This window comes from Falco cherrug, chromosome 4, assembly GCF_023634085.1.
Source record: "Falco cherrug isolate bFalChe1 chromosome 4, bFalChe1.pri, whole genome shotgun sequence".
NCBI classification, from domain to species: Eukaryota; Metazoa; Chordata; class Aves; order Falconiformes; family Falconidae; genus Falco; species Falco cherrug.
Window position 1 is genome coordinate 29,535,973 of NC_073700.1, and position 17,056 is coordinate 29,553,028.

Consider the following 17,056-nt stretch of genomic DNA (forward strand, 5'->3'; position numbering starts at 1 on the left):
TATTAAGGATCTGGAGGAAGTTTATCACTGCAGAATAACGCAATATTTAGGGGCTGGTCAAATTTTGGGTGGAAACTATTTGAGAGTGTCAGTTGAGCTGAAAAGCAGCAGGAGTTATAAGATTTTACAGTCCAGAACTAACAGTGAGGAATTTCAGCCTGGGTTACATTTTCACTGTCCTGAGCTGTTAACTCGTGAGCATGCTGGCAAGACATCCAGAAACTTCTTCAAGCCAAACATAACAGAAAAGGCTGGAAAAGATTTTTTTTTCCCCTCCCCAAAATAAATGTACCGAGGACACACACATTTCAAAAAGGGTTCTTTTAATTAGAAGCAAGTTTGCAAAAGAAGAAGTAACTTTCTCATATAAAATAGTGGTGTGGTGAAGGTGAGGCCAACAAGAGGTGTGGAACAAAAATCCAGGGCAACTCCCCAAGGAGACACTCAATCAAAAGCAATGATCCAATAACCATAGTACACCGAAGGGTAACTCAAACACAGCTGTGTAAGGTGGTCCTACTCCTAAACTGACAGCAGATACCAAACCAGAGGATGGACTCCATCCCAAGAGTGGCAAATTGACCGGCTACAAACTCACCATAATGCCGTGTTTTTGCACCTTTCTGCTACTCAAGAGCTCCCACTGCACCGTGACAGGTCCCAGCACTGCCCGGGAGCACGATGGCATCGGTGGGGGAGCGCTGGTGGCACTTCCCAGGTGCCCCACCAGCAGAACACCACCGTTCCGCGGTAGCAGAAAGGTCTCCTTCCAAGATCTAGAGTATCAGAGATAAATGGGAAAACACTTTGATATCAAGCTCTGCATCGTTCCAGTCTCTATATCCAGCAATTCAAGCCCCAAGAAAGTGCACAGTGATCAAACAGCATCAAAATCATGAATTTCCTGCCAAGTCTGGAGGCTCCAAGGCCGTTTAAAATGGGCAGGTGGGAGCTTTGAGAAGACAAAACTCAGAGTCAGAGCCTGGAAGCCAAGCCGCAGTGGTACCTCACTCCTTGTTCAAACATACCTCACCTTTCCCACGTGTCACACGTGTGCTTATCGGTTGTGGCTCTCTACTACCGGGGGTGGCAAACTTTACACCTTCACAAAGTGCAAGCCAGCTTTATTTGTCTGGGAGGGTTGGGGGTGGAGATGTATGGGAGAAGCAAAGGAAAACACAAATACAAAGAACTGCAGGGACTTGTCAGGTGGAGCCATTGAAAGCCCACACCCAGCCCAATGTGCTCAGGCTTGGGGTGATGTGCTTCTAGTTCAAGGGTGGCTTTCTGTCAGGTTTCAATGGATACTGTACAACCACATTGTCATGCTGGTGGCTTTGTGTAAATACCACCGCAGCACACCTCCTCCCACGTGACCTCTGGTAATGCCACGATGGTGTAGGGGCTCCACACCTGCTGGCAAAAACCTATAGAAACAACCTAAGATGTGTGATGGAACTAGCAGGAACTCCAGGTTGAATGAAAGTGTTTGCATTACAACCTGCCCATCCAGCAACTGCTCTGCAATGGCTTTTCCTCTCCAAACACAACCCTTCATTGCATGTGTCCTTCTGGCTGCTATGGATAAAGGAGATCACTAAAGATAGGAGGTCTTGGGATCATATCCAGCCTTCCACATCACGGGTCTCTAGGTCTTCAAGATGTCTAGTGGCCCTGCCAAAGGTTTTCTTTCTTGTGGGTATGTTGTGTTTTCAGTTTCCTGATAAATTCCTTTTCTAAAAGGGTTTTTCTGAAACAAGTTGCCCTGCTCATCTGAAAAGAGCAAGGAGAAGACACCAGCGCTCTGTATGTATAAACAGATCTCTCTCCTCCCTTTTTGGAGAGCAGATTGGATAATCTTTGGATGACCCAATGGAGTTCTTGAGGGAAGCAATGACAAGGATAATAAATGTATCCCCATGTCAAGACAGACTTGGATATTTATTCTAAACAATTGCTACAGCAGATTCTGGCAGAGTATAAGCCGGAAAAATGAGATCTTGGCCCATCTGCAAAGCATCACCGGCTTTAACACTCAAAATATGAGGAAAAAAAAAATCCTTTTGGGTAATGGATTAGTTTCTGTTTCTGTACGTTTTTTTTTTTTCTTCTCTCTAGTAATACCAACTGCTTCCAAAAGTGGTACCGCTGCCTGCAGTGTGATTCCTTTAGTAAATGCTGATGAAAGCCTTTGCTCTTGTGCTTTCACTTCTTTCTGCCCTCCCCATGAAGGGGTTCCACAGGGGTGACTCCCGGGGTGGGGAAGAAGAGATTGTCACCGATGGAAGTAGAACAATGCCCTCTCCTGTCCCTCCTCACCGCTGCTGCTTGCACCCGTGCAGCACTGGTCCTGCACCATCATCGGGGCATTAAAAGATGGAATGGAAAACAGCGCACCCAAGGGTGCGGGTGGTGGTGGGGGACACACCATATGTGGTATGGCCTTTTTGGGGGGTAAAATGCTCCACTTAGAGTGGGCTGCAACACTACAGCTCCTTCACTTATGTGCACTCTTGCACGTGATTTATGATAGGGACGACCAGATGTTTGGTCCCATTGGGAGTACTGGGAGCATTTTTGAGAGTGGTGGCTTCTGACATCTCAGCCCTGGGGGATGGGTGGGTGAAGACTTGGGCACTTTTTTCCTGCAGGCAATTGGACATTTCCATGGCTATTGCGTGAAAAACGAGCTCCTATTAAACCATTCCCTGAAATGTCTCCCTTGGTCATTTCATGACGCTGTTTTTATTTTTCAGTAACAGCCACCAAGAGACCTGAGAAACATGGGAAAGTAAATAAATAAATACAAATAAAATATCCTAAGAAGGCATTTTAAATATAAGTCTTCATTTTTCAAGACTGTTCTAAAGAGGATGATGGAAACAGAAGTGGATTTGATGGGTGAAGTTATTGTAACATGACAACTAACATTTAAGAGTCGTATTTCAAGGCTGCGATTCTCAAAGATTACAGCTATGAAATAGAGCTTTCTTGCTAACTGATGGAGTGTTTCCTTCCAGATAGAACAATTTACCTGATATCTGAGGTAAATAAAATCTACCCATTATTCATATTTTACAAGTACAGCATGTTAACAAGAAGGCACAGGCATCATGCGTGTAGCTATACATATCCTGGGCAGCAGAACACAAAACTTATGCTCGTCTTAGGGGTGAGCAGGGCAGTGCACATCCACACTCTGTGATTGCCTAAGTTAAAGCAACCCACGTTTAAGAAAAGCCAGCACCTAAACAAAACATAACTGGGAGTGACAATAGTGTGGACTGGAATGGAAGAGAAATACCTTTGTTTGGATCAACAGGTCCTAAAGGAATCACACCTAACCTGTTATTTCAGTGGCAGTCAGAAGAAAAGGGCCATACAGCCAACTTGGCAGGTCCTCAGCAAGCTCAGGCTTTTTAGTTGAAGGTGGTTCTGAAAAAAAAAGGAATAGTCTCTTCTCCTTGCTTCATACAGATTGTGCTGCTCCCCGTGTTGTCCTTCAGTGGAGCAGTGGCCACGAAGTCCATTTCCTTTATTCCCCATGGTTTTCTTGCTTTTTTGCTCAGTGTGGTATCAGATCAGCCCCAGGGAGCGACTGCACCTTACATCAATTCAGATCCGGCAATATTCAGCAGATAACGGAGCTGCTCGCACTATGCTTTCCTTGGGAGCAAACTCTTCGGTGTTCGATCTACTTTCTACCAATCTACATCCCTAAGCCCTTAGTGGTCCCTGAAAAGCTCCTCCTGTAGCACTACCTCTCATACCTGTTGGGTAAGCGCCATTAAAATCCCATCAGCAACTGCATTGCTATGTCACACGTATATAAAACAAGGTGTTTAAAATACGTAATCTGATGCAGGAAATAACAAAGGAGAAAGAAAACAAGTCAGAAAGTCACGTAGATAATTTTGTCTAAGAAACGAAAAAAATCAGACTGCAAACAAATTTTGGCAGTTCAGTAATTAAAGCAAAGTCCATATGGCTTAAGAGAACAGTCAAAGTGCACAGAAGGCAGTGGGTTTTTTGTTTGCTTTGCATTCCTCTTCACAGTAAGCTCCAGCTCATCCTCTTTGGAGCCCCTTCTCCATCCCACATACATCCGATCCAGGTGCTGAGAGGGGGATGGCTCACAGGGGTTTGGCTCAAGCCTGTGTCTTTGCGTATCCCTTGCCATCTAATGAGCTGTGGATCGTTATCCCAAACTCAAAAGCCCTTAAACACACCCACTAGAGTTTTTTTGGTTTTGAACTTTTTCTTTCTGGAGCCTTTGGAGAGGAACAGCAATCCAGCGCCAAAGCTATCCAGAATCTGTACGCACCAGGAGCAGCAGTGCTCTGAGGCAGTGCCAAAGAGTGACGGCAGTTCGGAGATAATTTGCCCTGTCCAAGAGGCACTGACAGGTGACAGCAAGGCTGAGTTTGCCCTTGGACCTCAACTGCTCAGTTGAGATGCCACCAGGCTACTTCTAACCAGCCCCCATGGACAGGAACAGGCAGCCACCATCATCAGCACCAGGTGGGTTTCAACAGCCTGCCTTGACACCCGCCCTGCCCCCGTGCCACAGCTGTCCCACATCACTCCAGAGAGGACAGGGACAATTCACAACAGTAACAGTGCTCACACCTGCCCTGATGGGAGGTTAGCAAGCAGCAGGACACCAGTTTTCCTGGCTGACCTTCATCCACCTGGGAGGAAATGCCAGATGCTGGAGTGGCAAGAACTTGTCTGCTTCTCAGTTCACCTTTCAAACTCTTGCGGTAAAAAGTCTGGATCCAGGACTGTTGCTAGGTCCAAGGGCTAAACTTGGATTCTTTAACCCCCTGACAACTTCCTTGCTAGTAAACAACTTGCTGCTAAACATGACAGACTCCGGAAAAGGATAGAAAATAAGGAAACAAAAAGGGAGCTATACAAAAGGATGGAAAATAAACTAAAAATCCCCTCTCTTCTTTCCAAAGGCTGTAGCTCCAAGTGCACAAAGCAGACTGTAAACGTGCACAAGGTAATTCATGACCCTAATGCTTGAAAAACCTGGTTAGCTTTATTTGGAGACACTTTGTTACTTCTCCCAGATATGAAGCTGAAGAATCAATAAAAGGCACCTGTGGACACCAAAACTCACCCAGTCTGCGTGACATGTCTTTGTACTAAAAAAATAAAATCAAATCCAGCTACTGTGTGCTTTTTTACAGACCAGTAAGCAGCACTGCAGAGTCTGGGCAAGAAAGGATGTTCAACTTCTATTGACAGGGCACAATAACTTTAATGATCAAAAACCTCATCAATTAGGAGACTCTCTAGCTTGTCACTGCAATCTTAATTGAAAGATCCCTCTAGCTTGCTGGGTTGAGTCCTTTGACTTTTAAAAAATGACCCCTTCAAATGGCACATGCAGTCCACCAGGGAGGATTAGAGCCACACCAAAAATAAACTGACCTTGCGTCTGAATTCTTCCCACTTGCTCCACTCACCACTGCCTACAGTGCTCTTTTGAGCCATCTCCTCTTCCAAAGGCCCTGGAGTTGGAATATTTAAAGAATTCAGCAGGTCCCATTTGAACAAAAAAGAAAAGCAGGTCAGTAATTCAGTATAAATACACCAGTAGTGAGCCTAGAGCAGACAGTGACACATCTGAGCCTACACTTGATCAGCCAGTGCTCCTAATGTGGGGAGCAGCAATGAGAAAAGGAGAGAGGAGGTGTCTGCTTTTCGTGTAAAAAATTATCCCTTTTCTATGTTTTCCTACTTGGCCTTGATGACAGGGAAAAATTAAAAAAGAAAAAAAAAAGTGCAGAGAAAAAGGAAGAAAAAGGACCCTGGGAGGTTTTATGTTTTCTCTTCAAATCACATCACAGAGTCACTCATTGCATCTAGGGAATTCACCTCCTTGTTTGGGAACAGGGGGACAGAAGGAGGGGAGAGAAAGAAAGAGGGAAGAGAAGGGCATGGGAGCTGCTTCCTGAAGCAGTGTTACAAAAAGCGGTTAAAAAACCCCTACTATTCACAAGTGGTTAAAATCATCACTTTTCAGAATTCTTTTTTTTTTTTTTCCCTAAAACAAAAGTTTCAGCTAGTTCAGCTCCATCTTTTTTAGAGTTGATTGTCTTCAGAAAAAAAACCCCAAACAACAACCCACCCAGCCTCATCCGTGTTCCCATCTGTTTCTACCCTGATAGAGAAGTTACCCACAGTTCAGCGCCCCGGTCACGCACACACAGTCACTGTGCCGGGTCCCCCTGCGTGCCGCCGGTGGCTCGGCTGTATCCTCCAGCCCCGGCTCAAACAAAGGAGGAGAACCCTGTCACTGGAGTCCGAGAGCCGGGCGCGGGCTGTCCCGTTGGGGTGTACACCCCTCCTGAGCTCTGTGTCGTGATGACAGTCTGGAAATAGGGTTCTGCCTCGCTGGCGGCACACTCCTCGTATCTGTAGGATGCTGGGTGCTTCACGCCTTTCTGCTGCCGCTTCCATGAGTTGTAGTACGTAGGGTCGCTCATGTAATGGTTCACAAAGGAGTGCTTTGGCAACTCGTCTTCATAATCCGAGTCAGTGGCCTGGAGCATCAGGAGAGAAAAAAAAATAAAATAAAATATTCAGCCATTAGCCTCTATGATCTAGCCTGTTCCACTCTAGAAGAAATTAGATAAGTTGAACATCACCAGCTGATAAAAGCTGTAATTTTAGGGTAGGACGGGTTGTTGTCCAAGTGCAATACGTGCTGGGCTGTATTTGGTTTTGCTGCTAGAGTGAGAGTCCCCTGATGGATGCTGGTGATAAAGAGATGCAGAGAAATCCCTTCTAATTCACTGCAGAACACTGCAGCGGGAGCCAGGAGTTCCTCCTTGACACAAGATGCAGGGAAATATAGAGATGTCATAGGGAACCCAGCAGCTTTCAATCAAGTAATCAAAAAGATTGCAATTAAACTTGAGAATCGCTATTTTCTGATGCAAGGGCAGACAGAATGCCTTCCGTGCAAACGCACCCCAGTTAGCCAGACATGCTTGTTTGTGCTGGTCACACCAGGCCACCGGCACACCGTTCTGGATTTGGCTTCCAAACCTTGTGACGTATTGAAAAAAAGTTATATCACTGAAAAGAAATTAAGCAAAATCACGTGGTGGTTTTTTTTTTTTTTTTTCCAGGCAAACAGCTCTATCTGTATGTTCCAGCTGGTTACTGGTGGTACAACAAGACACGCAACCAGCGGTGACAGAAGAAGGAGAATGTGAAATCTGGAAAAGGAGAACAGCCAGGCAGGGGGTGGCTTTCTTGGGATGGCTCAGGCACAGCCACGTGTTCAGAGTGGTTCATACCCCTGAAACATTTATGCATGGTGGCTGGATGGCTTCAAAGCTCATATCAACATCGAGCGGGAGCTTTATTGAGATGTAACCAGATCAGGTTTGTGCATCTGCCCCTTCTCTGAAGCACTGCTGCTGCAATACAGCTGGTGGAATCACAGAGGGCTCGTACATCTCCTCCGAGTACAGAGACCACGGCACAGCCTTGGCCGCAGTACCTAAGCACACATTTTCCTTCTGTTCTCACTAATGTTCCCACCAATAACAGCCACATCCCATACAGCGCACAAACATCTACCCAGTTATTTCCATGTCTCATGGCTTCTCTCAAAATCTCTGCTTCAAGCATGCAAAATTCCTCTCCCCCCTCCCCCCTCACAATAATCTGCATAGCCCGTTCTAAAGGCAATTAAATATCAAAGTAGTAGCTGCCTAAGACATACAAGAGAGAGACGGGTAAGTGCAGCTCGTAACTGTTAGTTGCCGCAATTAGTTTCAAAAGGTTGGTATCGTTCTGATCTATGACACCACACAGCAAACACACATCCTTCTTGATCCTGCCTGCCACACAACCAGTCTCTCCCTCCTCTAAAGCTCCTTTTTAATGGTCTCTGAAGAACAATCCTCAAATGCCTTGCAAACCATCGTTTGAAAAGGGCACAGCATCCATCATCCCACTTCTTTGCTTAGATAGCTGCTTCGATGCTATTTCGTGCCCATTTTCCAGCACAGAGGGTGATGGACAGAGCTGAGAAATTTTTCTCAGAGTTTTTCAAAAGTCTGAGCAAAGCAGCTCTTTACAGCTTTGCAGAATTTTCCTTCCGCTGTTACCCTATGCTTTGGCTCTTTCGGAATTACGTACTGTTTGGTTATTTTAAGAAGGCAAAGCATCAGGTGCCTTGACATGTAATTGCTATTACAACAAAACCCTACCAGCATTTAATAATTACTCCAGAAGGAACTCAGCAAGCCTATCTCCTAGAAAAACTCTCTTTTGCAGCAGCTGCCAGCCTCGGGAACCCAACCCCCAACTCCCCCCCAAAGACCTGCCTGAACAGGTGGTTTTTGCGGCATGCCTGGAATATCCCCAGATTTGGGCTGCTTGACAGCCAGTGGGTGCCGAAAGCAGCTCCAGAGCCTTGGCACCATGTGGGGAGCATCCTGCCAGTGCCACCCCCTCTGTTTTTGCAAGGGGCTCCAGCCAGAGTGCCTCTGCTGACTGCAGATATGGCAGCATGGCCAGGTACGGCAGCAACAGCTCCAGCAGGCTGGTCCTTGGCTGCAGACACAACCAACTTCACCTGCAGACCAAAAGAACCTCAAATCCTGGTCTCCTTCATTCTTACCAAGAAATAAATTGTTGCACTTTGCCTAAACCCACATCTCCGAAGATTATGCTGCAGCTCCATAGTCTAACGTTAAGGTAACAAGTCCCTGGGAAGCTGGGGGATGATGTGGGCATCCAGAATAAAAGTCTCTGCATTCTGAGCAGATGCAAGTGGTTATGGATTACTCACCAGAAGCAGGACCTGAAGGTGTGAACTCCTCTAGCTGTCAGGGATATATTCCCTTCATCAAAGGCACAACACTGCCACTGCCTTTCCCACGTCTTCTGACTCCTTCCCCAATCCACCATCACTCTTACTGACTCGGACACGCTTAGCCACCCCCCAAAGAAACAATTCCCTGCTGGAAAGATGGATCACAGCTGAGTTGAGGTGTCATAAGCATATGGAGAAAAAACTTCACAACCTTCTAGTGGCTCCTTACTGGTATACCTGATGTTCCCACAGACACACAGCAACATAAAGACAACTGAAAGGCTGGAAGCTCAAAGCAGAAATGCTGAGAAGAAGCTGTAACCAGAAGACTGACACATGATTTGATGGGTATTGTAACACTGATGGAGCCACTTGATTTCTGACCATCCCTAGCAGAAAAATCCTCACCCACAAAACTAATATAATTACTGTACCTAAGCCAAGTTCTTTCGAGATTGCCAGAAGTCAACATAATAAAGAGGAGAAATACCAGAAGCATTATTGGATGGGCTGCTGCCACTTGAAATAGTGTCACTTGGACTTGCCATGAACACAACAAGGGAATTTAAAACAGTAGCACCTGCTGATAATCTGTCTACCAATTAGTCCATTATACCAGCTGAAAAAAACACTAATTTGTTGTAAATAAGGCCAGGGTCTTTCAGAAGCAACTTTCATGAAATGCATATAGCTGCACGAGCTTCAGCCTTTCCCCATCATTAGCACTGACGCTGGAAAGGATAACCTGCTTATTAGAATCAATACAACGCGTTTTCTTTGTGCTCCCTTCAGAACAGGCAGGAACTGACTATTCTGTTCATGTTACTCAAGTATCTGCTAAAGTCTGCTCTGAGCAAGGTACTAATAACTGCCCTTCCCAGGAAGGAATTCTCTAAATTGCCATCCCATACCCCCCTCTGCTCCGGTGAAAATCAAGAAGCAAGATAAACCTGTTTTGCATGACAATCCAGACGGCTTATTCTAGAGGATTACTTTTTTTAGTGTTTTTTTTTAAACTACTGAGCAAACAGAAATGCTACGGGGCTTTTTGCTTTGTTTTTGGTTTTCTCCCTTCTGTGCAACTGTGGCTTTGTTACCTTGGAAACCTCCATAGGCTGGAGTGTGATTGGGTGTGCGGTGACATTACAGACTGTCAACCAAAGGTGCATGGATGCCTATGAAACAACAAATACGGAAAATGAGGGGCTATTTACGTGTTTTATTGACAGTATGAAACACGCAAGCGCTGTTCAGAGGCAAGTCAGCGACCAGAGTTAGCTAGCTTAGTCAATGAGGAAACTGAAAATAGTTCCAATTATATATATATATATTATATAGTGATTGCATAAGAAACATCCTTATAAGATTATTTTTAAAAATATAGGTGGCAGCAGTTTCTTTTGGTTGACATGACATTAATACGCTGTAAAAGAGACAAGGTAGGATGCAAGAGGATTTCTCCAGACACAGGAAACCTTGCTTACTTAATGTCATCTGCAGCTGGTTTCCACATGGTGCCCAACCTGTCAAAATCACTGGAGAACTTTATCGGAAAATAGTTAAACCATATTCCCTATTAAGTGTTAAGTGGAAATTTAGAATATCTTCCTACAGAGCTGAGAAGGCAAAAGTCAGCTAGACTGCAGAGAGCAGCTGGGCAAGACCCCAGCGTTGCCAGGATTCAGCACTGACTGATAACGCGCACAATCTGTGAGGATATTATCTCCTGAAAACAGTTTTTGGGAGACCACAAGGACATGTGAGAACAAACAAACAAACAAACACACACCACCCTCCCCTCCCCTCCTGTAAAACTGCTCTTCCATGGCTGGATGACACTGCAGATACATCACCACATTTCTGTACAGGGCAAACACCAAATTTCTTCAGATTATCGGTCCAGAGCCTCGTCCACTTGACTCATTATCTAAAAGCCTATTATTATTAATCATTTAGAAATTACACTCTTTGCATACCTTCCTCCATACCTGCCAATTAAACTACTTTAACCTCATTAACAGTATTGGTGCTTGGCTTTCATGACATGGAGTAAGTTAACCACTTGATTTATGAATATTAAGAGCACTGCTTGGTCTGCTTGATTTCCTTTGCTTCTCTCTCGCTATCCTCATCAGGAGGGATCTCGGAGGAAGGCTCCGCGGCAGCTCTAAGTGCAGTCAGGCAGCCCCAGAGTTTCTCACCGACTTCTTCATGTTCAGTAAACCCCATGAGACCTGAAGCCAGTGAGCTTCCTTCTTTTCCGTACAAAATCTTGACACCTCAGGCAACAGAGCTGAGACTAAGCAGCAACGAGATGACAGGCGAGTGGAAAGCCAAAGCACAGGTTTTGGCCTTGCCTGCCCTTAATGTGCATCGGATTAAGTGGAATTTGAGATCCACACAAAGATGTGTTAGAGGAGAACAGCACCAGGACCCCCTTTCCTGCAGAGGACCAAACCTGTGTAGAGCGCTTATATAAAAAGATGGTTTTAACTCTTCATATAACAGGAAACGTTCCTGCCTGCTGAGAGAGATGGAAATTCTGAAATTCTCAGAAAACAGCGCTTGCCTGTTAAGATCTCCTTTGAGAACAGAAACGAAAAGAACAGAAAAGACAAACAGGAAGAGCTAATAGGTACAGGAATACTTGAAAAGAGAGTGGTCAAAGATCTATATCCCCTTCTGCCCCAACCCACCCTCACCTCCCGTCTGTACCAGCCAATGTAAACAGCATTTTCAGGCTGATCAAAAAGCAGCATCTCCTATCGCTACCTCTACTGGGAGCATATTAACATTTCATGCCTAAAAGCACTCCCCACTACAAAAAAAACAAACCAAAAAACCCCCAAACCCAAGCATCAAAGACATTATACAGACGGGCTGTATGTCTACGGCCCAAGGAAAAACAGGAGGCATATTTTGTTCACATACTCACATGCATACAGAGATTCACAAAAACTCATATTTTGTTCACATACTCACATGCATTCAGAGATTCACAGAAACGCTAGAATCTCAGTTGAGACCTTCAGGCTCAACTGCGATCCACAGTAAATAAATAATATTAATAATAGCCCAAGAAAAGAGACAAACCCCACTTTCTTCTATATGCTGTACAGGGAGTGCATATAGAAGGCAGTAATGACACCCTGCGAGTAGACTTTTGTGCATTACCGGGAAATACCACACAGGGCATTGAAATTAATGTCAAAAGGTGCCAGTGCTAAATTCATGATCATGCTCAGCAAACTGTTTTAATGACAGGTTTAATGCTGGGTTGTTACGGTGACACGACCAAAGCACTATGGGTTTCATCTGGAGGGTAACACTTGCGCGTTGCACAGCCAGCAGCTTCAGCTACACCCAGGAAAGCTGCCCGCACGCCGGCTTGGCCACAGGGCAGCACCAAGCAGCAGGCTGTCGGTGGTAATTAGCAGGAGGTGAGAGCTAGGTAGCCAGGAAAAGCAGCTGTAGCTGCAGGTGCAGAAAAGCTACAGATGAAAACTGTCATCTTCTTTCACTACTTGCTGCTTTTGATTTATTCTTGCTAGAAGGGTCGGGTTCCGAGTGGTTTGGCCCACTGCTCGCTTCTTGTGCTGTCAGTTCGGATTCATCAGGAGCTCAGCTGATGACACACGATTTTAGAGACAGATTTACCTTTCTGGATATTCCTTGAAGTCTGCCTGTTCACCCCTGGCCACTGTTGGACTTTTACAGACCGCAAGCACTTTCTTTCTTCTTAAAGGGGATATAAGACCCGAGATGGAGCGCTGCCAGAAGGATCATGCCAGCACGCACCCTCTTTCCTTGGAGAACATAGGCTAAAGGCAACCAGAGCAGAAGACTCCTCTTGAGTTGGACTAAGGCTGCAGGCTGGGGTGTTCAGAAACCCAAATGCTGGTCCCTCATGGCCATGGCCGTGTGGTCCCTGCCATTACTCCTTCCCCACTCACTCGCTCAGTAACAGAGGCAGCAGTTATCACCACTCCAGACCGGTCTTCCAGATTTTGGTGTATGCTGTAGCTGTCTAAAAAGGGCACTGTGAAAACTTCAAGCCACACGCCGTGCTTCAGTCAATGCAACAACCCAAAGCGTGTCCCACCATCAACCTCATCCAGTCAGTAGCTGCTGCCAGCTGGTTATTTCGCAGCACAGGGATGTTTTCCCAAAATTGCTCCAAGTTTGCAGCCCACAGGCAGAACGGAACGTGCAGCCCCTTCCAGAGAGGTCAGCACACACTGCCTGGCTGATTGCACTTGTGTTTCTAGGTAACACTACAAAACCTGTGAATATCTGCCAAGGTCAGGTCTGGAATCTGCCCTGGCTGGGTCCTGCTTGTCATTCTTTCCTTTGACACTTTAATTTTAAGATGTCATGCAAACAGCCTGGCGAACTGAACGTTTTGAAGTCCCCAAGGCAGACAAACAGTGACAACAGTCTAACACAGGTATGGGACTGGGACTTCAAAGGCTTGCCAGGATTCAGTGGGGAAACGAACGTCTGCAGTGACTGGGCAACATCTGAAAAGGCAAAGGGAAGCCCTTACCTCCGACTCTGACACTTCTAAGGGCTTCTCGTTCAGGCCCAGGCTCTCGGTCAGCACAGCTCCGTTGTACTTGTTGCAGATATCCTCATCAGAGTAGTGCAGCCCCCCCGGGCTTGGGCGAGGAGGAGACCTAGGGAACATAAAGGGTGAGTGTATTGAGTGTTGTCATTTCTCTGAATGCTTAGACACCCAAAGCAGACCCTGGGCAGTGGCTTGGGCCTTAAAGTCCTCCTTAGATCCTCCAGACAACAGCCCCCTTTACCTATGTAACAGTTGCTTGAAGGTAGATAAAAAGCCTTTTTCAAGGGCGTGGTGGTCCCAGCTTCTTACCTGGTTCCATTTTTCTTTGAGAAAGTGCTCTTGATGTTCAGGTGTCTGCTGTTGAGCTCCAGAGCAGTGAAGCCTCCGTTGTCCAGGGTCACTGACTCTTCCACATTGGAGATGGTTTTACCTGGAGCCAGGCAATGAAAGAATCCACTGAAACAAAGGTACTTCCCCCCCCCCCCCCCCCCCCCCCCAATACAACTGTAGGAGCTAACTTTTCCTTCCTTGCATTTTATGACAGCATTAATTCTTTGAAAATCTCTTTCCCTTTCTTACTGGCGAAAGAGGACAATCCGAGTGAAGGGAAGAAAGTTATCAGGAGTGTGAACAGGCAGAAGGAGCCAAAAGAGGGGAAAGGAAGAGTCATGGATGGATGCATTTCATTCGGAGGTATCTAAAATAGCACAGATGAACTGTGCTCCAAAAGTGCTTGTTCTTGTCTTTCGACTATAAATAGGAACTCGGTGACTAATTCAAGTGGCTACTGAAGATGTCCTAAATCAGGTGCTATGAATCTCATTCGTGCTGACTGAAGCAAAGCAAGAGAAAGTAAAACTAGGAAAGGCAGGAAAAGAGGAAAAGGAGGGGGGGGGGGGGAAAGGCAGGAAAGAAAGCAAGAGAAAGGGTAAGTGGATAGCAAATAGGAAAAAGATGTCAGAGCTGTAATGAGGATACGATATAGATGTGAGAAAGCACTGGACAATGTAAGGCAGGGAAAAGGACAGGGGACTGGAAGAAGAGGAAAAACACAGCAAAGTGTATTATTTCTTGTAATCAAATATAGCAAGAGCTTATTCTCTCCCATGCTCAGTCTTTGTAATCCCAAAGGTGTGAGCTCAGCTTGTGTCCTGGGGAGAAGGACCGGTTGCATATTGCCACTTTGCAGCAGACAGGTGCTTTATCCTTGGCTTCAATTTCAGTGCTACATTAAGACTCAGTGTGAACACTGGTATCTGACAGCACAGGTCTGACCTGTCTTTTCATGTCTGTCCCCCAAACACGGAGCAAAACTAAGAAGATGAGAGATTTCCTATGAGCTATGCATACAAATATGTAATAGTATTAAATTGGTAAAATGCCACGGTGTTCATACCTCTTCTATCTCATGGGACTGAAATCTGATTTTCTAACACGTGTTAGAAGTGAATTATAAAGAAAGAAAAGATCTTCACTTTGGGACCAAATTACTAAATACTGCCTGGAAGACTCCTTCATTACATGAATCCCTAAGAAGAGGTAGCACAAAGTTCCATGAACCTGATCCCACTCATTAATGTGGTTTTTTTGACACCTCCTGGCATCAGAGCAATTTCTTGCTGGAGATGGAGGAGGCTACTGGAGAAATACATGTGTGAATAACCCTTCCAGGATTTTATCATTTAAGGAGAAGAAAAGGTAAAAACAGTAATCAGACTTCAAGAAATAAGCATTTTGAAAGGGGACTATTATAACATTCCTAGTTTTAGAGCAGGCAGCTCCTCTTTCCTTTCAGAAAGGAGACTGGTAAAAATCGTAACTAAAGGAAAATTCAGAGCTTGATGTTCATTATGCATTAAAGTCTAACAGGTCCAGATAACCAAGACACCTTCTTGTCGCTTGACCCCCAGCCCAGCAACTGCAGCTTGGCTTAGGAAATGAACGTGAGATGCAGGGCACTCTGTTTAATATAAAGGGCTTGTGATATAGTCCTCACACATACAGACCTAGAATATCCGCATTGGGTACAGTCACTGAAAAGCAGAATCTTTCTTCTTCTCCCCATCTACCAGGGAACGATGACAAAGCTAAAGGAAGTCTCAGCTCATTCCTTTTTTGTGGTCATTTTGCAGCATTTGACCCAGACTCCTTGGCTCTTGCGACAGTCTCTGGGACTTCCAGATGCTGTCCTGTCCAAGCCCGTGGCTGGTTAGCATCCAAAACCTAATAAAATCAGGCACTCTTTGCCCAGTAAGGCTATAGGCAAAAGCCATTTCTATCAAACCAGACAGCAAAAAGATCATTCTTCTGCAAACCAAATACCTATAAAAAGAGTCCATGCTGACTCAAAGGGAAGACCTTTCTAATTCCCACAGCTCTTCAGAGTGCGTGCACAGCATGGAGCCCATGTCTTACCTGTGCTGCAGTTCTTGTACTTCTTGCTCTGGCCATGCAGGACCAATGCAAAGACCACCAGGAGGATGAGGATCAGACTCGAGAGAGCCATCACTAGCAGAAACCACCACTCCTCATAGAAAGGGGCTTCCGTTTGCGCTGAAAGAGAAAAAAAATATAAACCAAAAAACCACCGCAATTCCTTTTTTTTTTTTTCTTCCTTCAACATTTTCTCTCCTTCCCCACAGTGAACGATGCATCTATGATAGTGTTCAGGATGGAGGGGTGTTCAAAGTCTACTCCGCAGTCAGACTTTCAAGGGGCTTGCTGATGCTTCTAGGATGGCAAAGAGAACAGGAGCACATCACGGCTCCAGCATCTCCACAAGCAGCTTTCACACACCCAGACCAGCACTCCAGAATCTCTTAGCTAAGAAGAAATTATCACCGAGTAAAGAGAGGGAGGTTTCTTTCCACAGCTCTGCACACCTACATTTCTTAACTATTGCGGTATGCTTAGTACTCCCTGCATCAAAGGAACCACTAATACATCTGTCATGACCCACAGTTATTCCACTTTTTAAGAGGCTTGCCTCTCCAAAATGCCACTCAGTGGCTCTTTGAAAAATACAGCTAGTGCCAGGGAACAAAGTACTCTTGGTTCAGCGTCTTTCAGTGCCTCCATTAACTCCAACTTCCAACATTCACTGCTACTCCCTATCATTTCCCCATCAGTTTAGCCAAGCCTGATGTGCAGCCCGTGGATCAATTCAGTTGCCTGAATTTCGTGCAGTCCTAAGTCATTTCACCTCATTTGACCTCAACTGGAGACGCAAAATGATACTAACTTCCCCCTTCTAGAGTTATCTTGCCAGTCTTGCTTTAAAGGAATAACTATTGTTATTTTCTCACGGTGATAGTCTCTTTGTCAGCATCCCTCAGCTTTGTGAAACAAATGCTGCTGCTGGAGCACAAGCCAGCAGCTGTGTGTAATTTCCCTGTAGTCCATAAGGTAGATCACCTGATAGGAACAGGTAATGCCAGGAGACCAACCCCTCGCTATCACTGAAGCTAGGCACTCTCTTTCCCCAACTGTCCTGAGCCCTGGATCTAACCACAAGCCTGTTGTAAGCCTGATGATACGAGCTGAAATTTGTTCCAGATCACCGGGTATCCCACAGCAGTGAAAAGCAGCCGTGATCTTTCTTTGCTAGGCGGCCAGGCCAGGCCAATAAAGTCCTAAGGCAA

The 17,056-nt window shown here is 45.5% G+C and overlaps 1 protein-coding gene across 4 annotated transcripts in view; it reads right to left on the reverse strand.

The window, feature by feature from the left end:
• Window positions 1-306: 306 nt before the first annotated feature.
• SDK1 (sidekick cell adhesion molecule 1) overlaps window positions 307-17,056 on the reverse strand; it is a 412,574-nt gene continuing 395,824 nt past the window's right edge. For all 4 annotated transcript variants that reach the window (XM_055708535.1, XM_055708536.1, XM_055708537.1 and 1 more), the window contains 4 exons: window positions 15,831-15,968; window positions 13,725-13,845; window positions 13,395-13,524; window positions 307-6,557 (listed from right to left, as the gene is read on the reverse strand). In XM_055708535.1, the coding sequence (XP_055564510.1) occupies window positions 6,285-6,557; window positions 13,395-13,524; window positions 13,725-13,845; window positions 15,831-15,968 (662 nt within the window). In that variant the 3' untranslated portion in view covers window positions 307-6,284. The remainder of the gene's footprint in view (window positions 6,558-13,394; window positions 13,525-13,724; window positions 13,846-15,830; window positions 15,969-17,056) is intronic.